This window comes from Oncorhynchus tshawytscha, linkage group LG10 (assembly GCF_018296145.1).
Source record: "Oncorhynchus tshawytscha isolate Ot180627B linkage group LG10, Otsh_v2.0, whole genome shotgun sequence".
In the NCBI taxonomy this organism is placed as follows: Eukaryota; Metazoa; Chordata; class Actinopteri; order Salmoniformes; family Salmonidae; genus Oncorhynchus; species Oncorhynchus tshawytscha.
Genome location: NC_056438.1, coordinates 83,226,985 through 83,254,185, shown reverse-complemented (window position 1 = coordinate 83,254,185; position 27,201 = coordinate 83,226,985). Strand labels below are relative to the sequence as shown.

Here is a 27,201-nt window from a genome sequence, read left to right as displayed (position 1 = left end):
CTTATGGTAGAGAAATGAACATTAAATTATCTGGCAACAGCTCTGGTGGACATTCTTTCAGGAAACATGCCAATTGCGCAATCCCTCAAAACTTGAGACACTGTCGCATTGTGTTGTGTGACAAAACTGCACATTTTAGTGTCATTTTATTGTCCCCAGCACAAGCACTGTGTATTGATCATGCTATTTAATGAGCTCCTTGATATGCAACACCTGTCAGGTGGATAGATTATCTTGGCAAAGGAGAAATGTTCACTAACATTTGAGAGAAGCTTTTTTGTGTGCATGGAAAATGTCTGGTGTCTTTTATTTCAACTCATGAAACATGGGACCAACATTTTACATGTTGCGTTTATATTTTTGTTCAGTGTAGTTTGTACTAGGAATGGTCGGCTGAGGACACACTGCATCGACTTCTGCTCTGATAGCCATGAGGCTCATAGAATGTCACACAACCATTAATCAGGCTGTGTGAGGTACTGTATATATTGTACAACCTGTTGTTTTCCATTCCGTGAAAGGTGTAACTTTCCAGGAAACTGTATTTTCCCACTTTGCTTGATCTTGACCTTGTTGTATAATTATGACAGGACAAGAGCTTATCTTGTCTATATTATAACTACCCTTGCCATCATCACATTCTTGACTTATCCAACATGATACATATAGGTTATAAAATATCTCTAAGGAAAATATATTATTTTAAGATTATGTTATATAGTTGTATTTAATATAATTCACTCATTTGTTCACAATCAAATAACATCATTATTGTCCTTACACAAACTATGGTTAGTATATACAAATATAAATGATTGAATACAGCATTTAATAATATTATTTTGAATGATTTATTTTGTAAAATGAGAATATTGTATTTTATTGTAATGAATATCGGCACAGAGGAAAAGACGAAGCAAGAGGGTTTACTCCGCCCAAAATCTGTTCACGAAAATAAAACCCTGAAGTGAGGAATCTTTATATGGAAGTCAAATAAGCACGTTTCTATACACAATTTTTATGCAGTAAAGTCATACAATATATATTTTTTAAATCACGACAGCTGTGATTAGAAACAGGACGTTCCGGTAAAATTGTACGAATGCCGACAGATAATTTATTTTCTTTATGCATATTTTAGAATATTCGCATGAAAAAAAGTCGCCAATTGGATGGAAACCCAGCTAATGAAAACGTTTCGAATGTGGTCAACAACAAATTGCTAATTTTCTTATTGGCTAGAATGGTCACGCCTGATTTCGCCTGCCTTCCATCTCTGAGGACATTGTCCTCAGAGACATATTTATAAATATCGGTCACTCGTCTATCTTGCCAATATTATCGAAGGTCTTTGTCTTAGGTAAGAAACTAGGTGAAAAGTCATCTCCCGACAGACATAACGTCATGTGACAGAACCCGCAGCCCTGATTGGATGAAACATGTATTTTTCTGGTAGGACGAACGAATCCTTGTGTACTCAAGGATTTTTACGACACGGACGTCTGTAGTGCAACAATAGCTATGCTTTTCAACAAGGTAAAATACACCTAATAAACAAATAACTGACATGCTTTAACAGTTAATTGAGATGTCTTTAAGCTTTGTGTAGTTCCTAGTTGACAGGTTTCTCGAGAAATCGAGATATTTTCATATTTGACCGTTGTCTTACTAGCCGAGAAAAGGCAGCTAGCATTAAGTTAGCTAACTAGCTATAACGTTAATTAATGCCTAACGTTAGTGTGAAAAGCATTGGTTCCTTTCTGCGCCACTTTCTTATGTAAACTAGCTAGTAGACGTGACGCATCTAGCCCCATATTCAAACCATTTCAATCAACCTCTTGGTGTTGTCAATTGTGACGTTTAAAGTTCTGACATTCTTGTACACCTTCTAACTACTGTGGACCAGAAGTAAAGATCCCTCTAAAATCCACTAGAAATAGTAACATTTGACGTACCTATAGTACTATGCATGTATTCATTAGCTAGTGGGATGAGGTCTCTTTTTGTGTCCCAAATGGCACCCTATTACCTATGGGCCCAGTAGTGCACTACATGGGGAATAAGGTGCCATTTGGCACGTAATCACTGTGTCGCCTTGGCCCTTGCACAGCCATAAGGTTCTAGTAGTTGTTGATTTGTTCTATGCCCTCGCCCCATCTCTCCTCAAGGCTCTGAGAGGGGGCGTGCAGTCTGTCCTGCGGCTCCAGAGTACCAATGCTGCAGCCGTGGCCGCTACCAGCTCTCAGAATGCTCCGTCAACAGGGTTCTGCTTTGGTGAGTACTGGACAGGGCTCTCTGCGAGCAGCTGCTGGGACAGGGCTCTCTGCGAGCAGCTGCTGGGACAGGGCTCACTGCGAGCAGCTGCTGGGACAGGGCTCTCTGCGAGCAGCTGCTGGGACAGGGCTCTCTGCGAGCAGCTGCTGGGACAGGGCTCTCTGCGAGCAGCTGTTGGGACAGGGCTCTCTGCGAGCAGCTGTTGGGACAGGGCTCTCTGCGAGCAGCTGTTGGGACTGGGCTCTCTGCGAGCAGCTGTTGGGACAGGGCTCTCTGCGAACAGCTGCTGGGACAGGGCTCTCTGTCAATGCATACCTGTGTATTTATAGACTTCCTGTCTCTCTCTCCCTCCCTCTGTCTATCAACAGAGATGACAGACCAGCAGAAAGAGTTCCAGGAGCTAGCCAGGAAGTTTTCCCGGGAGGAGATTGTCCCTGTTGCAGCAGCCTACGACAGGAGTGGCGAAGTGAGTAGAAGACATCAACCTGGTGCTCTGGTCTTTCCCAACCTGTTAGCATGCCACTGCTTGGTATACAATCAATGGAACGAAGTAGCTGTCAGTCCAGCCAGCAGCTGCTTCGTATTGGACCACATACCCTAACCCTTTTTATCCCACAGTATCCTTTCCCCATCATCAAGAGAGCATGGGAGCTGGGTCTGATGAACTCTCACATTCCAGAGGACTGTGGTGGAATGGGTCTGGGCATATTTGACTCCTGCCTCATCACAGAAGAGCTGGCCTATGGTTGCACAGGAGTTCAGACTGCTATCGAAGCCAACTCTCTCGGTGTAAGTTCACATTGTCATTGAGCTGTAAAACTATAAAGAGTTGAAAAACCTAAGATTTGAATCAAGGTTGTTTTTTGTTTTGTTTTTGTTTTTACATGTATAATGGATACATGGCTAATTATGTCTTAAAATAATCCTGCTGTGAAATGGAGGCTCATAGTGGCAGTTGGCGTGAAATAGTGTCATCTTGTAACCCTGGTTCATTCAGAGCTCTTCTTAGGCTGGTAAAGGTCAGACTTCCCCCAAATTCTCTTGTTTTTTTTCTAGAAATCCTGGTTGGAGGATTCCTAGATTTCCTTATTCTGGAAAACCATTGGAATTGTGAGGAGAAAAACAAAGTGACTGTATTTTTGCAACCCAATACAGGCTGAAAGAGCTCTTCTGTTTCTTCCTCACAGCAAATGCCAGTGATCATAGCCGGTAATGATTTCCAGAAGAAGAAGTACCTGGGCAGAATGACAGAGGAACCTCTCATGTGTGTAAGTGTTCATATGAAATACAAGAAGGAATTAGGGATGTGACAAGTGGGAACATATATTCATTGTTTTCTGTTAAAATGCTAAAAATATTTTTTTAAATCCCAGTGAATTCACAATGCAGATATCCATATGGTTCTATTATGTTTGAGTCATGGTTAAGCATTGCAACTGTACTACTGCTACAGTACCTCGATACAATCTCGTGATGTTAGCATTTTACCAATTTGTCATTTAACTTCTCAAAAGTATAGCCATACAGTACTTCACTGTTGTCGCTTTGCCTTTCTCTGCCATTTGTCCAACCGTTAATGTTCATAAGGAAGACGTAGTGGTGGACAGTCGACTCCCGTTTCTGAGTGTCAAGATTTGATTCCACTAGAAATTGACTCATAAGATTCGGTATTTTTGGAACGGAGGAAACTGATTGATTGCGGTTTTTACGAGAACACAAACGCTCACATATTGTATAGCGAGAGAGGGGAGGGACACCGTATAGTAGGGCCAGGGTATCGCGATACTCGTCAGTATCGTGGCAAGGATACGAAACACGAAGCAGATTGAACTTCTTTATGAAAACAGCCTTGATGCTGGAAACACACATCATGATGATGTCATCCAGAGGAGAGATGTGGTAATTTTGCTTAACGTTTAAACAGCGGGGGGAAAAAATGTAAAATTGGTTTTCCGTTAAAACGATTCTAAAAAATTATCTTAAAATTCCACATGAATTTACAATGCAGAATAATTCTCCGATTAGGAATGTATGATCGCTAGGGACAGGCAATGAAGCTCTATCTACCAAATGTTATTTGTCACGTAAGTAACTGTTGTATTCAGCACAAGCCCTTAATTATGTACAACAATACAGTTTTTAATTAGATATAGTTAAGAAATCAAACTAAAGTAAAAAATAAAAAGTTGCACGATATGTAAATAACAATAACGAGGCTATATACAGGGTGAACTGGTACCTTGTCAATGTGCGGGGGTACAGGTTAGTCCACAACCTTTTCCAGAGACTGACTACAGCTACAGTAACATGGCAAAAGCAACTTTTCAGACTATTTTAAAAAGTGCCGCATCTCTAGACGTACCTTTTCAGACATATCTTCTCCGGCGTAAAGCGTTGTATTTGTTCCCTGACCACAATAAACAGCTGATTAGTGTGTTTCTGGTGTAGCTAGATGTCTTATTTCCTCTAAACGTCTTGGTAAGTCACGGTATTCAACAAACTTTTTAAAGTATATCTTTTTTATTAGGAGAGAGTAGTTTGCTGCAGCTAGGTCCATATTATTTGATTGACCGTTCTGGTTGCCTAGTGATGGACGCTAGTCCTGCTTCAGAAGCTGTTCATCTCTCCAGAGAAGAGTTTCGTGTCTGCATTTAAAAAGCCGTAGTGTAGCCTACACTAACAGACAAACATGCCGAGGCGCTTTCAAGGCGCCACATTCCATTATGTCTCAAAATATATGATAAGAAAATGCTGTGTGTTGACTGACAGGCGTACGGTGTGACGGAGCCTGGCGCGGGCTCTGACGTGGCGGGCCTGAAGACGCGGGCGGAGAAGAAAGGAGACGAGTACGTTGTTAACGGTCAGAAGATGTGGATCACCAACGGAGGCAAAGCCAACTGGTGAGAGGAGAAACACACACACCACCATTTTAAAGTGATTTGTCAATAAAGACCGTCTTCCGCCATGCTGAACACATTAATGCCCCTTTGTGGAATTAAATGTTTTCTCTATAAAAATATTAGGTTTGTCTTTTAGTTTATTCCCAAGGCAGCATGTGGTGTGATAAAACAGTCTTCTTAATTCTCACAGGTATTTCCTGCTGGCCCGTACTGATGCTGACCCTAAGTGTCCAACCAGCAAGGCTTTCACAGGCTTCATCGTTGACGCAGATTCACCTGGAATACTAGTCGGCAGGAAGGTAAGGATCTAGTGTCTCAATGACCGATCAGTTATCACTCTGTCACCACCATTCCTTGATCAACAGTTCTACATAGCAGTGACTGGATCTATTTTTTAGTTTTTGCGTAGACATGCCCAAATATTTAGCTAGCTAGAATTTATGAAATTACTCGTGTTTGCTGCAAACTGTAGAGGATCTGAGATTGGTGTCTGGACATGTTACTATAGTAACCTATAATATTGCTGTGTGTCTCTGTGTGTAGGAATTGAACATGGGTCAGCGTTGTTCAGACACCAGAGGAATCACCTTTGAGGACGTCCGGATACCCAAGGAGAACGTTCTGATTGGAGAAGGAGCTGGCTTCAAGATTGCCATGGGAGCCTTCGACAAGACCAGACCACCAGTGAGTCATGGTTTCCTAGACAACATGGCGGGCTGCATGTTTGACACCACTGCTGTCAGGTTTGCAAAATGTCCGGTAACCATCCCAAGGTTTTCCAGAAATCCTGGCTAAAGGATTGCAGGGTATGGTGCTTATTCCCGACCTGAGTCCACAATATTTTCCCCCTCTAAAAACCTGGGAATGGTGGGAAAGTTACCAGAATTTTGCAAACATACCTGCTATATTATGAGTTAGTGACGAGACTTCCTCCTGTGCTTCCAGGTGGCAGCAGGCGCTACAGGTCTGGCTCAGAGAGCTCTGGATGAAGCCACTGGCTACGCTCTGGAGAGGAAGACCTTCGGGAAACTCATCGCTGAGGTTCATCACTTTGTTTCACACTTCCACATTAGAAATGCACAAAACCACGTCCGTATTAGACTGTTTCCTTGGTGATAGTTGAAGAGATTCAGCATGAACTCATCGACAAATTGAAAGTGCTTTGTAGTCCAGGAGTATTCTTCATCTTAGTCTGGGGAAATTGGCCCCAGTGCTCTAAGGTTTGACCTTTGACCTCATACCATTGATAATGCTACTGCAGTCTCCATTGAAAGTTCCTTTTTTGTCAGGAGTAGACTTCATCTTAGTCTGGGGAAACTGGGAACAGGGCCATGTTCACTTCATAGCCGACATGATCCTTTATCCTACATATCTGAGGTTTATTCTCCATGGCATATCTGTCTGAAAGTTCCACAACGTTGCATCCTACTGACCACATCTCAGTACTCTGTTTGACAACCCCCCCCCCCTTCCCGCAGCACCAGGCGGTGTCGTTCCTGTTGGCTGAGATGGCCATGAAGGTGGAGCTGGCCAGGATGGGCTGGCAGAGGTCAGCGTGGGAGGTTGACAACGGGAGGAGGAACACCTACTACGCCTCCATCGCTAAGGCATTCGCCGGAGACATCGCCAACCAGGTGGCCAGCGACGCCGTGCAGGTGTTTGGAGGAAACGGCTTCAACTCTGAATACCCCGTAGAGAAACTGATGAGGGATGCCAAGATCTACCAGGTGAGGGGGCAGTTCTACCTCATCAACTGTTTTTAAAATTCTGTTAGAATACCGAACGACCAATCAGTAGCCTGTACCACTATTGTTGTATGCATTAGAGTTATCTGACCAGGGCCTGTATGCAAAAAGCATCTGAGTGCCAGAACTCGTTTTCCCTTTTTAGCTCATAAGGACTCATAAGGACATAAGGACTAAGACTATATGGATGGAAGGGACCTGATCCTAGATCAGCACTCCCACTTTTTGAGACGCTTTGTGAATTAGAGAACCTGGATGAACTTGGGGTCCTTAGCTTTACACTACTTCCTGGGTTGTGTTCAGACGTACATTACCACGTGAATGAACTTAACCAATCGTTTTTGGTTTCCGTTACAAAATGTTTAGCCACGTTGTGCCTCACTGAACACTTCCCTAGTCTGGTCAACTGGTCAGGGAAAAACTCCTGGCTTTTAATGTAATGAAAACTGATATAAATGGGGGGGGGGGACTGATAAGACTTCATTGGAGGCATTTTATGTCTGCTTGTTTCATTCCAGATCTATGAAGGCACAGCCCAGATCCAGAGGCTAATCATCTCCCGTGAACACTTCGGCAGGTTCAAGAAATGAGCTCCCAACACCTGTCAAGTCACTAGTCCCGTCCTCTGTGAATGAACACCTGTCGTCTTCCTTCTCGGTTCTGTTCTAACTACTTGTTGGATTTTTTTAATAGTCATGATCAATACGTGTTGGGTGGGCAGCATGGCTGCGGTACCCCCTGAAAAAAAAAAAAAAAGAATTTAAAATGGGATTATTCGGATGGCGCTATTGTCCCAGACATGCTAAATCACATGTATGTCAACATATTTTGGGTGAATCAGATATGGCACACTGCTTTTTATATAGTTCCCTACTTTTGACCAGAGCCTTTGGTTAAAAGTAGTGCACTACATAGGGAATAGGGTGCAATTTCAGACACACTTTGACTGAAGTGTGGAATGTGGCCTTCTGTCATCACAACACACCACATGCCTTGTTGCCCTTTGGTTTCAACGTTCAACTGTAGCTGGAGTGTTTTAAATGGCTTTGTGTGAAGAAGATTGTAACTTGTGAAAATATAACCGATCAAATGAGTTGGAAACGTAAAACCTCAACTTTATCAGCACTTTGTTGAACCGTAATAAACTATGTATACTGATTCACTTGTATTGTAATTATTACTTTAGTCATTGTACATGAAGACTAATGAAGTAATGAACACCACACACTGACGTTACGCAGATGCGCGTAATTCTTGGTGGCAGAAAGAAAGCCACCGCCATCTGCACACATTCAACATCTTAGATTTACGTTTTCATTTCTTCTAAATAAAATCACGTTTGATTCTTGCTTGAACACTTCCAAGCAGTAAGGCTAGCGTTCGTTACAGCTATATATCGAGCGTTGGCTAGAATGCTAACTGATGCATCCAAAATAGTTATTTTGCAAAGATCACAACCAAATATAATTCTAGCTAACGCTCAATATATTGCTGTAACAAACTCTAGCCTTACTGCTTGGAAGTGTTAAGTATAATGCAGTTGATTTGCGATGACAAGACATTCATACGAACCTTAAAATCAAATGGTAATCCAAAAGCAGTTAAGCTACCTGTAAATGGACTTTTCTTTTTGCTGGCGTTCTGCAAGAACTCCATCGTTTTGACACCAACTTGTGCGGCAATGTTTGCAAACACAGGAGTCTTAGAATAAATAGTTTATCTGTTGGGATTTGGAAAATCCTGTTAATGTTTTTCACCACTTTATGTTCACCCAGCGTTAGATCTATTTACTCAAAGAAACAAGTTTGGCAGCACAGCAAAAGCCCCCTGGTTGTCACTAGCTTCCATTTATTTAACTAGGCAAGTCAGTTAAGAACAAATGATTATTTACAATGACCGCCTACCACAAGGCCTCCTGCGGGGACGGGGGCCTGGGATAAAAAAAAATATATATATATATATAGGACAAAATACACATCACAAGAGATACCGAAGACAACATAACAAGGCTGCAACACATGACAAAATGGTGCAAACATTGGAAAAAGTCAACAGCACAAAGGTCAAGAAGGTAGACAACAATACACCACACAAAACAGCCACAACGGTCAGTAAGAATCTCCATGATTGAGTCTTTGAATGAAGAGATGGAGATAACTGTTCAGTTTGAGTGTTTGTTGCAGCTCGTTCCAGTCGCAGCGAACTGAAAAGAGGAGCGACCCAGGGATGTTAGCCACAAAACCCATTTCTACAATTTATCTTAAAATTAGATTTTAAACTCAACCTTAATCACACTGCTAATCTTATGCCTGACTATAAACTTTAAGACCAAAATATATATATATGTTTTGTCGACAATTTTGAGAGTGGCTGTGGAAACGTTTTATGTCCCACCCTGTCTGTCGCGTTGATGACGTGTACTTTTCATGAGGTAAACATTCTGCGCCGCCAGATGATACGAAGATATCAAGGATGGTAACTTGAATCGCGATTAAAATGACTATTCTTCTTCTTGTACTTTTCCATAAATTGGTCACAGCTGATTGTTTTTTTCGTATTATCTGCTTGTACTTATAGAGTGAGAAATATATTCCCTGTCGATTAAAAAAAACAAGTCTTAGCAAAAATGATGGCTAACTGTAGCGAGTAACGTTACTGTCATTGTTTTCATCCAGAGCAGAGGAAATGGCCCGCTAGAAAATCAAGCTATGTTGTAGCAGCTGCTCATCTCTATCCAACGGCTCTTACTAGAGAAGAAAAAAAAACAATTATCTTCTCAATCTGAATGTTGTATTCTGAGCAGCAGTCAATGTATAATTTGCCAAACTGGTAGTTGCTAGCTAGCTCCGTAGTCAGTTTACTAGGCTAGCTAGCAGTATCTGTCTTGCTCGGCTTGTATCTGACAATGAAATAACCGTTAGCTACATTTCTCCCATTGTTATTGTAGGGGACCCAAGTAAAAGATGTAGTGATCAAGTCTGATGCCCCCAGTGCTCTACTGTTGGACAAGCATGCAGACTATATTGCTGCCTACGGCTCCAAGAAGGATGACTATGTAAGTATTGGATGTTATGCTGACATCATTTCACTGACTCCCGTCTGTGGCAGGTGAACAAGGATGTCTTTGATTAGACCAGTCATGGAAAGCATTAAAAAAAACTAAAAAACCTCTCCAAGACATGTTTGAGAAACTCTGCTCTAACTACGTGGAGGTAGTTAGCTATCTATGTTTCAATTGTTATTTGATATCCTGTGTCATCCCCTCCCCTCCCTCCCCTCCCTCCCTCCCTCCCTCCCCTTTTCCCTCCCTCCCTCCCTCCCTCCCCCTCCCTCCCTCCCTCCCTCCCTCCCTCAGGAGAACACGTTGTCAGAGTACATGAGGATGAGTGGATGTAGCTAGCTGTGTGATTCACGTGTCGTTCTTCAATAGAACACGTCAGAGAACCTGTTTCATTTGTTGATTGGTTGCCTGTATCATCCCTCCCCTCCCTCCCTCCCCCAGGAGAACACGTCAGAGAACCTGTTTCATTTGTTGATTGGTTGCCTGTATCATCCCTCCCTCCCTCCCTCCCTCCCTCCCTCCCTCCCTCCCTCCCTCCCTCCCTCCCTCCCTCCCTCCCTCCCTCCCTCCCTCCCTCCCTCCCTCCCTCCTCCCTCCCTCCCTCCCCCAGGAGAACACGTCAGAGAACCTGTTTCATTTGTTGATTGGTTGCCTGTATCATCCCTTCCCTCCCTCCCCTCCCTCCCTCCCTCCCTCCCTCCCTCCCCCTCCCTCCCTCCCTCCCTCCCTCCCTCCCTCCCCCAGGAGAACACGTCAGAGAACCTGTTTCATTTGTTGATTGGTTGCCTGTATCATCCCTCTCCTCTGCCAGAAGTGGATGTAGCTATCTACTAGTTAACTGGTTTCAGTCATTGATATCCTCTGTTTTCCCACCACAGGAGTACACCCTGTCAGAGTATCTGCGGATGTCAGGTATCTACTGGGGCCTGACGGTGATGGACTTGATGGGTCAGCTGACCAGGATGAACCAACAGGAGATCTCTGACTTCATCAAGTCCTGTCAGCACGACTGTGGAGGCATCAGCGCCAGCATTGGACACGACCCACACGTCCTCTACACGCTCAGTGCTGTACAGGTATAATACAACACGACCCACACCTGTTCTACACTCAGTGCTGTACAGGTATAATACAACACCACCCACACCTGTTCTACACTCAGTGCTGTACAGGTATAATACAACACCACCCACACCTGTTCTACACTCAGTGCTGTACAGGTATAATACAACACCACCCACACCTGTTCTACACTCAGTGCTGTACAGGTATAATACAACACCACCCACACCTGTTCTACACTCAGTGCTGTACAGGTATAATACAACACCACCCACACCTGTTCTACACTCAGTGCTGTACAGGTATAATACAACACCACCCACACCTGTTCTACACTCAGTGCTGTACAGGTATAATACAACACCACCCACACCTGTTCTACACTCAGTGCTGTACAGGTATAATACAACACGACCCACACCTGTTCTACACTCAGTGCTGTACAGGTATAATACAACACCACCCACACCTGTTCTACACTCAGTGCTGTACAGGTATAATACAGCACCACCCACACCTGTTCTACACTCAGTGCTGTACAGGTATAATACAACACCACCCACACCTGTTCTACACTCAGTGCTGTACAGGTATAATACAACACCACCCACACCTGTTCTACACTCAGTGCTGTACAGGTATAATACAACACCACCCACACCTGTTCTACACTCAGTGCTGTACAGGTATAATACAACACCACCCACACCTGTTCTACACTCAGTGCTGTACAGGTATAATACAACACCACCCACACCTGTTCTACACTCAGTGCTGTACAGGTATAAGACAACACCACCCACACCTGTTCTACACTCAGTGCTGTACAGGTATAATACAACACCACCCACACCTGTTCTACACTCAGTGCTGTACAGGTATAATACAGCACCACCCACACCTGTTCTACACTCAGTGCTGTACAGGTATAATACAACACCACCCACACCTGTTCTACACTCAGTGCTGTACAGGTATAATACAACACCACCCACACCTGTTCTACACTCAGTGCTGTACAGGTATAATACAACACCACCCACACCTGTTCTACACTCAGTGCTGTACAGGTATAATACAACACCACCCACACCTGTTCTACACTCAGTGCTGTACAGGTATAATACAACACCACCCACACCTGTTCTACACTCAGTGCTGTACAGGTATAATACAACACCACCCACACCTGTTCTACACTCAGTGCTGTACAGGTATAATACAACACCACCCACACCTGTTCTACACTCAGTGCTGTACAGGTATAATACAACACCACCCACACCTGTTCTACACTCAGTGCTGTACAGGTATAATACAACACCACCCACACCTGTTCTACACTCAGTGCTGTACAGGTATAAGACAACACCACCCACACCTGTTCTACACTCAGTGCTGTACAGGTATAAGACAACACCACCCACACCTGTTCTACACTCAGTGCTGTACAGGTATAATACAACACCACCCACACCTGTTCTACACTCAGTGCTGTACAGGTATAATACAACACGACCCACACCTGTTCTACACTCAGTGCTGTACAGGTATAAGACAACACCACCCACACCTGTTCTACACTCAGTGCTGTACAGGTATAATACAGCACCACCCACACCTATAGTTCAACTCTGTGAAGGTTAGACATGACATAACACCACCCACACCTGTTCTACACACTCAGCACTGTGAAGGTCAGACAGATGGGATACATAACATCATTCGTTTTTGGACACGTTCAGATAGTAACAATCTATTTCATGCGTAGAAAACACAACTGTAGACACATATAAACTCCATGCTCTCCGTCTCCCTCAGATCCTCTCGTTGTACGATAACGTGAACGTGCTGGACGTGGACAAGATGGTGGAGTACGTCAGAGGACTGCAGCAGGAGGATGGCTCGTTCGCTGGAGACAAATGGGGTGAGTTTACTTTATGTCTGGGCTTCTGCACAATGTCGAGATGATAGTGGTGGATGCATTGAAGATCATAGATAAATTTTTATAACTTGAGATGAAGCTGAATTTATCTAACCAAATCATCCCTACTGCCTCTCAAGACCCTGACGGAGGACCCCATCTCTATGGAATCCCAATCCTTTCCCATTTTAATTATTTGGAAGTATATATATTTCCATCCTTAGATAAAACCCTTGTCAGAAACATTAACAGAACGCTCAAATCAATTCAATACGACCTCAGTAGATGGAATAATATCCCAGTTCTTTTAACCGACAGTGAATCTGTTGTCAAAATGAGTACAGTGCATTCAGAAAGTATTCAGACCCCATGTGTTTATGTTTACAGTGCATTCTTTTTCTTTTATCTTTATTTAACCAGGCAAGTCAGTTAAGAACAAATTCTTATTTTCAATGACGGCCTAGGAACAGTGGGTTAACTGCCTGTTCAGGGGCAGAACGACAGATTTGTACCTTGTCAGCTCGGGGTTTTGAACTTGCAACCTTCCAGTTACTAGTCCAATGCTCTAACCACTAGGCCACCCTGCCGCATTCAGAGTATATCAAATCAAATTTTATTTGTCACATACACATGGTTAGCAGATGTTAATGCGAGTGTAGCGAAATGCTTGTGCTTCTAGTTCTGACAATGCAGTAATAACCAACAAGTAATCTAGCTAACAATTCCAAAACTACTACCTTATAGACACAAGTGTAAGGGGATAAAGAATATGTACATAAGGATATATGAATGAGTGATGGTACAGAGCAGCATAGGCAAGATACAGTAGATTATATTGAGTACAGTATATACATATGAGATAAGTATGTAAACCAAGTGGCATAGTTAAAGTGGCTAGTGATACATGTATTACATAAAGATGATATAGAGTACAGTATATACGTATACATATGAGATGAATATTGTAGGGTATGTAAACATTATATTAGGTAGCATTGTTTAAAGTGGCTAGTGATATATTTACATCATTTCCCATCAATTCCCATGATTAAAGTGGCTGTAGAGTCAGTGTCATTGACAGTGTGTTGGCAGCAGCCACTCAATGTTAGTGGTGGCTGTTTAACAGTCTGATGGCCTTGAGATAGAAGCTGTTTTTCAGTCTCTCGGTCCCAGCTTTGATGCACCTGTACTGACCTCGCCTTCTGGATGATAGCGTGGTGAACAGGCAGTGGCTCGGGTGGTTGTTGTCCTTGATGATCTTTATGGCCTTCCTGTAACATCGGGTGGTGTAGGTGTCCTGGAGGGCAGGTAGTTTGCCCCCGGTGATGTGTTGTGCAGACCTCACTACCCTCTGGAGAGTCTTACGGTTGTGGGCGGAGCAGTTGCCGTACCAGGCGGTGATACAGCCCGTCAGGATGCTCTCGATTGTGCATCTGTAGAAGTTTGTGAGTGCTTTTGGTGACAAGCCAAATTTCTTCAGCCTCCTGAGGTTGAAGAGGCGCTGCTGCGCCTTCTTCACGATGCTGCCTGTGTGGGTGGACCAATTCAGTTTGTCTGTGATGTGTATGCCGAGGAACTTAAAACTTGCTACCCTCTCCACTACTGTTCCATCGATGTGGATAGGGGGGTGTTCCCTCTGCTGTTTCCTGAAGTCCACAATCATCTCCTTAGTTTTGTTGACGTTGAGTGTGAGGTTATTTTCCTGACACCACACTCTTACCTTACAGCCTTATTCTAAAATGGATTTAGTTTTTTCCCCCTCATCAATCTACACACAATACCCCATAATGACATCACAATACCCCATAATGACATCACAATACCCCATAATGAGAAACCAAAAACAGATTTTTAGACATTTTTGCAAATGTCAAATAAAAAAACTGAAATACCTTATTTATATGGGTATTCAGACCATTTGCTATGAGACTCAAAATTGAGCTCAGGTGCATCCTGTTTCTACAACTTGATTGGAGTCCACCTGTGGTAAATTCAATTGATTGGACATGATTTGGAACGGCACACACACCTGTCAATATAAGGTCCCACTGTTGATAGTGCATGTCAGAGCTGAACCCCCTTGTAGCTTCAAACCCAAGAAGACTCGATTGCTGCCGAACAAAGTACAGAGTAAAGGGTCTGAATACTTATGGAAATGTGATATTTCTGTAAAAAATATATATATATATATATTATACATTTGCAATAAACTCTTTTTACTTTGTCATTATGGGGTATTGTGATGTCATTATGGGGTATTGTGATGTCATTATGGGGTATTGTGATGTCATTATGGGGTATTGTGATGTCATTATGGGGTATTGTGATGTCATTATGGGGTATTGTGATGTCATTATGGGGTATTGTGTGTAGATTGAAGAGGGGAAAAAAACTAAACTAAATGTGGAAAAAGTCAAGTGTTCTGAATACTTTCCGAAGGCCCTGTATATTACCACAGCTGAATTTCTGTAGTTCCATTCTTCCCATGGCTCCCCTTCTGGCTGAAGGGGGGATGGGTTGGGGACTGAAGGGGGGTTAGGATGGGGACTGAAGGGGGGTTAGGATGGGGACTGAAGGGGGTTAGGATGGGGACTGAAGGGGGTTAGGATGGGGACTGAAGGGGGGGGATGGGGACTGAAGGGGTGGGGGACCGGGGGGGGGGATGGGGACTGAAGGGGGTTAGGATGGGGACTGAAGGGGGTTAGGTTGGGGTCTGAAGGGGGTTAGGATGGGGACTGAAGGGGAGATGGGTTGGGGACTGAAGGGGGTTAGGATGGGGACTGAAGGGGGGATGATGGGGACTGAAGGGGTCGGGGGGTGGGGGGAGGATGGGGACTGAAGGGGGGTGGGGACTGAAAGGGGGAGGATGGGGACTGAAGGGGAAGGAGGATGGGGACTGAAGGGGAAGGAGGATGGGGACTGAAGGGGAAGGAGGATGGGGACTGAAGGGGAAGGAGGATGGGGACTGAAGGGGGGTGGGGACTGAAGGGGGTGGGGACTGAAGGGGAGGGAGGATGGGGACTGAAGGGGGAGGATGGGGACTGAAGGGGGAGGATGGGGACTGAAGGGGGATGGGTTATCTTTGTATGCATTTCTTTGATTATTTTTTTACCTGTAACCCCCCCATCTGGAAAAACAAACAAAAGTAAATAAAAAGTTGGTCAAAGAGTTGATACTTGTGGTCCTGGCAGTCTGTTGTTGCTGATGTCTGTAAGCAGGAAGTCACCCCACTGCCTATCATGATGCCATATTGCTGAGTCTACCTTTAAAACCTAACCTGTCTGTCTTCATCTACTGTCTCCACAGGGGAGATAGACACACGATTCTCTTTCTGTGCTGTCGCAACACTCGCATTGCTGGTACGGATCAAATTAACTCTGTCATTTTGTCTTTGGTTACTATCTAACACATTATATTCTTTACTTTTACACCAGAATGCATTGCACATTGTTTTTTCCCTGTATTAGAATCATTTAGTTAACTTGTATAGTGCTTTTCATTACAGAAAATTACCTTAAAGTACATGAAAAGAAAACAAACAACAAATTGGAATGGTGATTGCATGTCTCTATTTGTTTTCGGATGAAAGGCTGAGAGTGGAGACAGTTTGGATGAAAGGCTGGGAGTGGAGACAGTTTGGATGAAAGGCTGAGAGTGGAGACAGTTTGGATGAAAGGCTGAGAGTGGAGACAGTTTGGATGAAAGGCTGGGAGTGGAGACAGTTTGGATGAAAGGCTGAGAGTGGGAGACAGTTTGGATGAAAGGCTGGGAGTAGGAGACAGTTTGGATTGGAAATCAGTGTAGCGTCTGGAGGGAGGGGGCATCGATGGTCCAGCCAGAGAGAAGCAAATTACAGCACATTGCAACAAAAGTTTATTTTGTATATAAGACACCCTCACCTGTCAGTCATTTTGGCTTTGTTTGCTAGAATAGGGCTTGTATTGTTGGAGGATAGATGTTGTTTTGTGTCTTGTATCATTAGTCTGTACACAACAGCAGTTAACTATTTGGTCTGTGTGTCTGCAGGGTAGGCTGGATGCCATTAACATGGACAAGGCTGTGGAGTTTGTTCTGTCCTGTATGAATTTTGATGGAGGGTTTGGCTGCAGACCAGGATCAGAGTCTCATGCCGGACAGGTATGCAGGGTTCAGCTATTGGTTCTGCTACTAAAAACTCAGCCCCAAAAAAAGAAACGTCCTCTCACTGTCAACTGTGTTTATTTTCGGCAAACTTAACATGTGTAAATATTTGTATGAACAAGATTCAACAACTGAGACATAAACTGAACAAGTTCCACAGACATGTGACTAACAGAAATGGAATAATGTGTCCCTGAACAAAGGGGGGTCAAAATCAAAAGTAACAGTCAGTATCTGGTGTGGCCACCAGCTGCATTAAGTACTGCAGTGCATCTCCTCCTCATGGACTGCACCAGATTTGCCCGTTCTTGCTGTGAGATGTTACCCCACTCTTCCACCAAGGCACCTGCAAGTTCCCAGACATTTCTGGGGGGAATGGCCCTAGCCCTCACCCTCCGATCCAACAGGTCCCAGACGTGCTCAATGGGATTGAGATCTGGGGTCTTCGCTGGCCATGGCAGAACACTGACAGTCCTGTCTTGCAGGAAATCACGCACAGAAGGAGCAGTATGGCTGGTGGCATTGTCATGCTGGAGGGTCATGTCAGGATGAGCCTGCAGGAAGGGTACCACATGAGGGAAGAGGATGTCTTCCCTGTAACGCACAGCGTTGAGATTGACTGCAATGACAACAAGCTCAGTCCGACCATGACGGACCCTCCATCTCCAAATCGATCCCGCTCCAGAGTACAGTGCGTTCCTGGTGTAACTCGGGCAGTTGTTGTTGCCGCCATCCTGTACCTGTCCCGCAGGTGTGATGTTCGGATGTACCGATCCTGTGCAGGTGTTGTTACACGTGGTCTGCCACTGTGAGGACGATCAGCTGTCTGTCCTGTCTCCCTGTAGCGCTGTCTTAGGCGTCTCACAGTACGGACATTGTAATGTATTGCCCTGGTCACATCTGCAGTCCTCATGCCTCCTTGCAGCATGCCTACGTTCATGCAGATGAGCAGGGACCCTGGGTATCTTTCTTTTGGTGTTTTTCAGAGTCAGTAGAAAGGCCTCTTTAGTGTCGTACGTTTTCATAACTGTGACCCTAATTGCCTACCGTCTGTAAGCTGTTAGTGTCTTAATGACCGTTCCACAGGTGCATGTTCATTCATTGTTTATGGTCCATTGAACAAACATGGGAAACAGTGTTTAAACCCTTTACAATGAAGATCTGTGAAGTTATTTGGATTTTTACAAATTATCTTTGAAAGACAGGGTCCTGAAAAAGGGATGTTTATTTTTTTGCTGAGTTTGTTACTGTCATGTATTTAGAAAAATCTATTTCAGCCATTATTCCATAGTTTAATAATTGTATTTCCTCCCTCCCATCTTTTCCTTGGCTTCTCCTCGCTCTCCTACCCTCCCATCTCCTCGCTCTCCTACCCTCCCTCTGCTCTCCTACCCTCCCTCTGCTCTCCTACCCTCCCCTCTGCTCTCCTACCCTCCCCTCTCCTACCCTCCCCTCTGCTCTCCTACCCTCCCTCTGCTCTCCTACCCTCCCCTCTATCTCCTCCTCTCTTCTTAGATCTACTGTTGTACAGGGTTCCTGTCTATAGCAGGTCAGTTACACCAGGTGAATGCTGACCTGCTGGGCTGGTGGCTCTGTGAGAGACAGCTTCCCTCGGGAGGTCTCAACGGACGCCCTGAAAAAGTAGGAGCTTGGGGGTTGATTCGGTCATTAATATCATATAATTCACAGTTCTATTTAATTCTGTGGTTTGGGATTCAGAGTCTGGCTTACTGACAGAAGTTTATGTGGTGGAACATACTTATAGATTCCCTACCCTCATTGCTGGGCATTTGAAATGATTGACTATGGCATAATTTGTTACCATGTCTCATTGTAACCTCTCTCGGCTAGCTGCCTGATGTATGTTACTCGTGGTGGGTGCTGGCCTCCCTGAAGATCATTGGTAGAATCCACTGGATAGACAAGTCCAAGCTGAGGTCCTTTATTTTGGCCTGTCAGGATGAGGAGACGGGGGGCTTTGCTGACCGACCAGGAGACATGGTGAGCTCATCATATCATCTCGGTGAACCCAGGATGTAGCAGGTAGGAGGGGATGTAGCAGGTAGGAGGGGATGTAGCAGGTAGGAGGGGATGGTAGCAGGTAGGAGGGGATGTAGCAGGTAGGAGGGAGAGTAGCAGGTAGGAATGGGGGGATGGTAGCAGGTAGGAATGGGGCATGGTAGCAGGTAGGAACGGGGGGATGGTAGCAGGTAGGAACGGGGGATGGTAGCAGGTAGGAACGGGGGATGGTAGCAGGTAGGAACGGAGGGATGGTAGCTGGTAGCAAATAGGAACAGGGGGATGTAGCAGGTGGGGGTAAGTTTAGGGGGGTTTAGCAGATAGGTGGGGAGTTTAGCAGGTAGGAAGGGGGGTAGTTTAGCAGGTAGGAGGGGGGAGTTTAGCAGGTAGGAAGGGGGAGTTTAGCAGGTAGGAAGGGGGGTTTAGCAGGTAGGAGGGGGAGTTTAGCAGGTAGGAAGGAGGGGGAGTTTAGCAGGTAGGAAGGGAGGGGAGTTTAGCAGGTAGGAAGAGAGGGGAGTTTAGCAGGTAGGAAGAGAGGGGGAGTTTAGCAGGTAGGAAGAGAGGGGAGTTTAGCAGGTAGGAAGGGAGGGGAGTTTAGCAGGTAGGAAGGTAGGGGAGGGGAGTTTAGCAGGTAGGAAGGGGGGAGTTTAGCAGGTAGGAGGGGGGAGTTTAGCAGGTAGGAAGGGGGAGTTTAGCAGGTAGGAAGGGGGAGTTTAGCAGGTAGGAAGGGGGAGTTTAGCAGGTAGGAGGGGGAGTTTAGCAGGTAGGAAGGGGGGGAGTTTAGCAGGTAGGAAGGGGGAGTTTAGCAGGTAGGGGGGGGAGTTTAGCAGGTAGGAAGGGGGGAGTTTAGCAGGTAGGAAGGGGGAGTTTAGCAGGTAGGAGGGGAGGGGGAGTTTAGCAGGTAGGGTAGGAAGGGGGAGTTTAGCAGGTAGGAGGGGGAGTTTAGCAGGTAGGAAGGGGGAGTTTAGCAGGTAGGAAGGGGGGAGTTTAGCAGGTAGGAAGGGGGGAGTTTAGCAGGAGGAGGGGGAGTTTAGCAGGTTTAGGAAGGGGGGGGGAGTTTAGCAGGTAGGAGGGGGAGTTTAGCAGGTAGGAAGGAGGGGGAGTTTAGCAGGTAGGAGGGGGAGTTTAGCAGGTAGGAGGGGGGTTTAGGAGGGAGGCAGGTAGGGGAGTTTAGCAGGTAGGGGGGAGTTTGCAGGTAGGAAGGGGGAGTTTAGGTAGGAGGGGGAGTTTAGCAGGTAGGAGGGGGAGTTTAGCAGGTAGGAGTTTAGCAGGGGGGGTTTAGCAGAGTTTAGCAGGTAGGAGGGGGGAGTTTAGCAGGTAGGGAGGGGGAGTTTTAGGAGGGGAGCAGGTAGGAGGGGGGAGTTTAGCAGGTAGGAAGGGAGGGGAGTTTAGGTAGGAAGGGGGGGGAGTTTAGGAGGGGAGGGTAGGGGGGAGTTTAGCAGGTAGTAAGGGGGAGTTTAGTAGGAAGGTAGGAAGGGGGAGTTTAGCAGGTAGGAGGGGAGGGGAGTTTAGCAGGTAGGAGGGGGGAGTTTAGCAGGTAGGAAGGGAGGGGAGAGTTTAGCAGGTAGGAAGGGAGGGGGAGTTTAGCAGGTAGGAGGGGGGAGTTTAGCAGGTAGGAAGGGGGGAGTTTAGCAGGTAGCAGGGAGGGGAGTTTAGGTAGGAGGGGGGTTTAGCAGGTAGGAGGGGGGAGTTTAGCAGGTAGGAGGAGGGGAGTTTAGCATGTAGGAGAGGGGAGTTTAGCAGGTAGGAGGGGGAGTTTAGCAGGTAGGAAGGGAGGGGAGTTTAGCAGGTAGGAAGGGGGAAGGTAGGAAGGGGAGTTTAGCAGGTAGGAGGAGGGGGAGCAGGTAGGAGCAGTTTAGGAAGGGGGGGAGTTTTAGGAGGGGAGTTTAGGTAGGAAGGGAGGGGGAGTTTAGCAGGTAGGAGGGGGAGTTTAGCAGGTAGGAAGGGAGGTGGAGTTTAGCAGGTAGGAGGTGGAGGAGGTAGGAGGGAGGTGGAGTTTAGCAGGTAGGGAGTTTAGCAGGTAGGTGGGGCATGGGGGGAGGTGGAGTTTAGCAGGTAGGAGGGGGAGTTTAGCAGGTAGGAAGGGGGGGAGTTTAGCAGGTAGGAAGGGAGGGGAGTTTAGCAGGTAGGAGGGGAGGAAGGAAGCAGGTAGGAGGGAGTTTAGGTAGGAAGGGGAGTTTAGCAGGTAGGAAGGGAGGGGGAGTTTAGCAGGTAGGAGGAGGGGAGGAGGGGAGTTTAGCAGGTAGGAGGGGGGAGTTTAGCAGGCAGGTAGGGGAGGGGGGAGTTTAGCAGGTAGGAGGGGAGGTGGAGTTTAGCAGGTAGGAGGGAGGTGGAGTTTAGCAGGTAGGAGGGGGGAGTTTAGCAGGTAGGAAGGAGGGGAGTTTAGCAGGTAGGAAGGGGGGAGTTTAGCAGGTAGGAAGGGAGGTGGAGTTTAGGTAGGAAGGGAGGGGTTTAGCAGGAGGGAGGTGGAGTTTAGCAGGTAGGAGGAGGAGGGGAGTTTAGCAGGTAGGAAGGGGGAGTTTAGCAGGTAGGAGGGGAGTTTAGCAGGTAGGGGGGGGAGTTTAGCAGGTAGGAAGGGAGGGGGAGTTTAGCAGGTAGGAGGGGAGTTTAGCAGGTAGGAGGGGGGGTAGGGGGAGTTTAGCAGGTAGGAAGGGAGGTGGAGTTTAGCAGGTAGGAGGGGGAGGTGGAGTTTAGCAGGTAGGAGGGGGAGGAGGTAGGAGTAGGGGGAGTTTAGCAGGGGAGTTTAGGAGGGGAGGGGGAGTTTAGCAGGTAGGAGGGGGGAGGTAGGAGGGGGGAGTTTAGCAGGTAGGAGGGGGGGAGTTTAGCAGGTAGGAAGGGAGGGGGAGTTTAGCAGGTAGGAAGGGAGGGGAGTTTAGCAGGTAGGAGGAGGAGGGAGAGCAGGTTAGCAGGTAGGAAGGGGAGGGGAGTTTAGGTAGGAGGAGGGGGGAGCAGGTAGGAAGGGGGGGAGTTTAGCAGGTAGGAAGGGAGGGGGAGTTTAGCAGGTAGGAGGGGGGGGAGTTTAGCAGGTAGGAAGGGGGAGTTTAGCAGGTAGGAGGGGGGAGTTTAGCAGGTAGGAGTTTAGCAGGTAGGAGGGGGGGAGTTTAGCAGGTAGGAGGGGGAGTTTAGCAGGTAGGAGGGGGAGTTTAGCAGGTAGGAGGGGGAGGGAGTTTAGCAGGGAGGAGGTGGGGAGGGGGAGTTTAGCAGGTAGGAAGGGAGGGGAGTTTAGCAGGTAGCAGGTAGGAAGGGAGGTGGAGTTTAGCAGGTAGGAAGGGTAGGAAGGGGGAGTTTAGCAGGTAGGAGGGGAGGTAGGAAGGGGGGGAGTTTAGCAGGTAGGAAGGGGGAGTTTAGCAGGTAGGAAGGGGGTGGAGTTTAGCAGGTAGGAGGGAGGTGGAGTTTAGCAGGTAGGAGGGAGGTGGAGTTTAGCAGGTAGGAGGGGGGAGTTTAGCAGGTAGGGAGGTGGAGTTTAGCAGGTAGGAGGGGGGAGTTTAGCAGGTAGGAAGGGGGGTTTAGCAGGTAGGAGGGGGAGTTTAGCAGGTAGGAAGGGAGGGGAGTTTAGGCAGGAAGGAAGGGAGTTTAGCAGGTAGGAGGGGAGGGAGTTTAGCAGGTAGGAAGGGGTTTAGGAGTTTAGCAGGTAGGAAGGGGAGGTAGGAGTTAGCAGGTAGGAAGGGAGGTGGAGTTTAGCAGGTAGGAGGTGGAGGCAGGTAGGAAGGGGAGGAGTTTAGCAGGTAGGAAGGGAGCAGGTAGGAGGAGGGGAGTTTAGCAGGTAGGAAGGGGGAGGAGTTTAGCAGGTAGGAAGGGAGGGGAGTTTAGCAGGTAGGATGGGGGGGAGTTTAGCAGGTAGGAAGGGAGGGGAGTTTAGCAGGTAGGAGGGGGAGTTTAGCAGGTAGGAAGGGAGGGGAGTTTAGCAGGTAGGAGGGGAGTTTAGCAGGTAGGAGGGGAGGTGGAGTTTAGCATGTAGGAGGGAGGTGGAGTTTAGCAGGTAGGAGGGGGAGTTTAGCAGGTAGGAAGGGAGGGGAGTTTAGCAGGTAGGAAGGGGGGAGTTTAGCAGGTAGGAAGGGAGGTGGAGTTTAGCAGGTAGGAGGGAGGTGGAGTTTAGCAGGTAGGAGGGAGGTGGAGTTTAGCAGGTAGGAAGGGAGGGGAGTTTAGCAGGTAGGAGGGGGAGTTTAGCAGGTAGGAAGGAGGGGAGTTTAGCAGGTAGGAAGGGGGTTTAGCAGGTAGGAAGGGAGGTGGAGTTTAGCAGGTAGGAGGGGAGGTGGAGTTTAGCAGGTAGAAGGGGAGGTGGAGTTTAGCAGGTAGGAAGGGAGGGGAGTTTAGCAGGTAGGAAGGGGGGTTAGCAGGTAGGAAGGGGGGTTTAGCAGGTAGGAAGGGGAGGTGGAGTTTAGCAGGTAGGAAGGAGGTAGAGTTTAGCAGGTAGGTAGGAAGGGGGGAGTTTAGCAGGTAGGGGGGGGGGAGTTTAGCAGGTAGGGGGGGAGTTTAGCAGGTAGGAAGGGGGGTAGTTTAGCAGGTAGGAAGGGGGGGAGTTTAGCAGGTAGGAAGGGGGTTTAGCAGATAGAAAGGGAGGGGGATACCCTTACATGATGTAAAACCTTGTCTGACACCTGGAGGCTCATCTTAGTTCCCAGTGCTAATGGCTACATTTAGCTAGGTAGGTTCATGTCTCTGCCCTCTTCCTCATTCTGTCCCCTCTCTTCTTCAGGTGGACCCATTCCATACTCTGTTTGGCGTAGCAGGCCTGTCTCTGCTGGGAGAGGGTCAGATAAAGGACGTCAATCCTGTTCTCTGTATGCCTGAAGACGTGTTGGAGAGGCTAGGCTTGCACCCAGACCTCCTCAGCTAGCTCTTCACTCATCTACACACACCAGGGTCGACCTCTCCACCTCCCCACCCTGTACCCCTTCTCCTCCCCACCCTGTACCCCTTCTCCTCCCCACCCTGTACCCCTTCTCCTCCCCGGGACACAGGGCTCAGGAGACGGGTGGTTTAAGGGGGACAGACTAGTGTTGTGTATAGAGGAAGGCAGTAGTTCCTCCCAAGGACATTTTAAAGGCTTGATAGTTTGCTGTCCAGTAAATTGTCACGAAGCGTCACGTCCCTTGTCTCTCTTGGGTCCTGGTCCTCTACACCTCTTGTCTCTGCAGCTATAGTCTTTAACAGGTCATCTAGCAGTATGTCATGACAACGTTTACACTGTCTAATATAGCACCCTATTTCCTAATATAGTGCACTCGTTCTGACCAGGGCTGTCTAATATAGCACCCTATTCCCTAATATAGTGCACTCGTTCTGACCAGGGCTGTCTAATATAGCACCCTATTCCCTAATATAGTGCACTCGTTCTGACCAGGGCCCATAGGGGAAAAGGGTGACCTTTTTGGACACAACCCAGGAAGGACACATCACTGCTGGTTCTCCACTCCCCTGGTAGTTAATGTATTGATCGTTCACTCCCCTGGTAGTTAATGTATTGATCGTTCACTCCCCTGGTAGTTAATGTATTGATCGTTCTCTCCCCTGGTAGTTAATGTATTGATCGTTCACTCCCCTGGTAGTTAATGTATTGATCGTTTACTCCCCTGGTAGTTAATGTATTGATCGTTCTCTCCCCTGGTAGTTAATGTATTGATCATTCTCTCCCCTGGTAGTTAATGTATTGATCGTTTACTCCCCTGGTAGTTAATGTATTGATCGTTCACTCCCCTGGTAGTTAATGTATTGATCGTCCACTCCCCTGGTAGTTAATGTATTGATCGTTCACTCCCCTGGTAGTTAATGTATTGATCGTTTACTCCCTGGTAGTTAATGTATTGATCGTTCACTCCCCTGGTAGTTAATGTATTGATCGTTCACTCCCCTGGTAGTTAATGTATTGATCGTTCACTCCCCTGGTAGTTAATGTATTGATCGTTCACTCCCCTGGTAGTTAATGTGTTGATCGTTCTCTCCCCTGGTAGTTAATGTATTGATCGTTCACTCCCCTGGTAGTTAATGTATTGATCGTTCACTCCCCTGGTAGTTAATGTATTGATCGTTCACTCCCCTGGTAGTTAATGTATTGATTGTTCTCTCCCCTGGTAGTTAATGTATTGATCGTTCACTCCCCTGGTAGTTAATGTATTGATCGTTCACTCCCCTGGTAGTTAATGTATTGATCGTTCACTCCCCTGGTTAGAGGGGAACCAGCAGTGTTGAGGATCTTCTGCACTTCTTTACAAGACCAACCAATAATCCCTGTCTTTTGTGATGCTAGCAACTGGAGCTACTTACAGCTGGGAACTCACTGACCACAAACCTTGTGTTGGGTTGGATTGTTTTCTTAATATACAGGTAGAACTGCCAAAATAAAGGAAACACTATACTTGAAGGCAGGTGCTTCCACACAGGTGTGGTTCCTGAGTTCATTAAGCAATTAACATCCCATCATGCTTAGGGTCATGTATAAAAATGTCCCAGTTGCCCATTATTTTGGCTACCATGTCTAGAAGAAGAGATGTCCAGTGGCTTAGAAAGAGGGGTCTGAAAGGAGCATAGGGGGTTTGAAGGCTGTGTGTGTCAGTCAACAGATGTCAGGCCGAGACACTGCGTTTTCTGCATCAACAAAACACCAAATGATGTCATTTCTCGTGGAAGAATGGTGTCTCATTCCTCCAATAGAGTTCCAGACTCTAGTAGAATCTCTGACGAGGTGCATTGAACCTGTTCTGATTGGTGGAGGCCCAACGCCCCCTATTGAACCTGTTCTGATTGGTGGAGGCCCAACGCCCCCTATTGAACCTGTTCTGATTGGTGGAGGCCCAACGCCCTATTAGGACACTTGATGTTTGTGTTTATACTTTATTTTGGCAGTTACCTGTATATTGTAATGAATTCAGGTGACTATGCAGCTGCGGGGTTATATAGGCCTGTGTAGGGTTGGTGATTTGGATAATCTAATCCTGTGTATGGTTGGGGATTTGGATAATCTAATCCTGTGTAGGGTTGGTGATTTGGATAATCTAATCCTGTGTAGGGTTGGTGATTTGGATAATCTAATCCTGTGTAGGGTTGGTGATTTGGATAATCTAATCCTGTGTATGGTTGGGGATTTGGATAATCTAATCCTGTGTAGGGTTGGGGATTTGGATAATCTAATCCTGTGTAGGGTTGGTGATTTGGATAATCTAATCCTAGTACACGACCTAGTAGCATCCAACATTTTGGCGCTAAACATTTTATATATCCAAATCTCATCCTTCATGGAGAGTTACTGAACTGAGTCATTCACGTCATCTTAATCTGGGATCCTTAAATAGTTTTCCCCCCCCAGAGGGAGTCTGTGATTGTGTCCTAAACGGCCACCTATTCCCTATCTAGTGAACTCTTTTTGACAAGGGGCCATAGGACTTTTTGCCAAGAGTAGTGCGCTAAATAGGGAATAGGGTGCCATTTGAGAAGCACTCTGTATTATAGCGATAAACACTTGTTTTTCTTTTGCTTTCTGAGAACCATATTGATTTGTTGTTAGTGTCATATGTGATGTCAACTTGTTGTGCTGTTACCTATAAAAAAAGGCTTGGCATCAATTCCATTTAAATTCAGTCAATTCAGGAAGTTGACTGAAATTCACTTTTAAAATAGAATCATTTTGAGGAGAATTGGAATTTCAGTTTACTTCAAGAATTGACTGAATTGAAATGGAATTGACCCCCAACCCTGTACCTGAATGATATCCACCTGTCCAAATGTTGAGGACAATTAATACATATCTGTCTACTCACCTGTAACAAGTGTTAACTCATCCTGTAGTAGGCAATAAATACATTGGTTCAAGGGTGAAGTTGTGGTGTTCATATTGGGGGCCCGAACAGTAGACGGGGGGTCTGGGGGGACATTTAAAACATGTTTCCTGCAATTCTACACAGTTTGCCATGACTTATTATGCCTCTTCTGAGGGGTATTCAGTGGGGTATTCAGTTGGGTATATGGAGGGGTATTCAGTGGGGTATATGCAGGGGTATTCAGTGGGGTATATGCAGGGGTATTCAGTGGGGTATTCAGTGGGGTATATGGAGGGGTTTTCAGTGGGGTATATGGAGGGGT

At 46.3% G+C, this 27,201-nt stretch overlaps 2 protein-coding genes across 2 annotated transcripts; both read left to right on the top strand.

The window, feature by feature from the left end:
• Positions 1–1,416: 1,416 nt before the first annotated feature.
• Positions 1,417–8,077, top strand: acadm (acyl-CoA dehydrogenase medium chain). The gene is made up of 11 exons (XM_024416711.2): positions 1,417–1,536; positions 2,169–2,274; positions 2,643–2,740; positions 2,893–3,063; positions 3,462–3,542; positions 5,044–5,174; positions 5,365–5,473; positions 5,718–5,858; positions 6,120–6,215; positions 6,653–6,901; positions 7,438–8,077. The coding sequence occupies exons 1-11, from the start codon at positions 1,522–1,524 to the stop codon at positions 7,507–7,509; spliced, it is 1,269 nt and encodes a 422-aa protein (XP_024272479.1). The 5' UTR covers positions 1,417–1,521; the 3' UTR covers positions 7,510–8,077.
• A 1,238-nt stretch (positions 8,078–9,315) lies between these two features.
• rabggtb (Rab geranylgeranyltransferase subunit beta) lies at positions 9,316–26,931 on the top strand. Its single transcript, XM_042329234.1, has 9 exons — positions 9,316–9,394; positions 9,867–9,974; positions 10,859–11,056; positions 12,864–12,969; positions 16,273–16,325; positions 16,993–17,103; positions 18,622–18,747; positions 18,958–19,107; positions 23,822–26,931. The coding sequence occupies exons 1-9, from the start codon at positions 9,392–9,394 to the stop codon at positions 23,960–23,962; spliced, it is 996 nt and encodes a 331-aa protein (XP_042185168.1). The 5' UTR covers positions 9,316–9,391; the 3' UTR covers positions 23,963–26,931.
• The last annotated feature ends 270 nt before the right edge of the window (positions 26,932–27,201 follow it).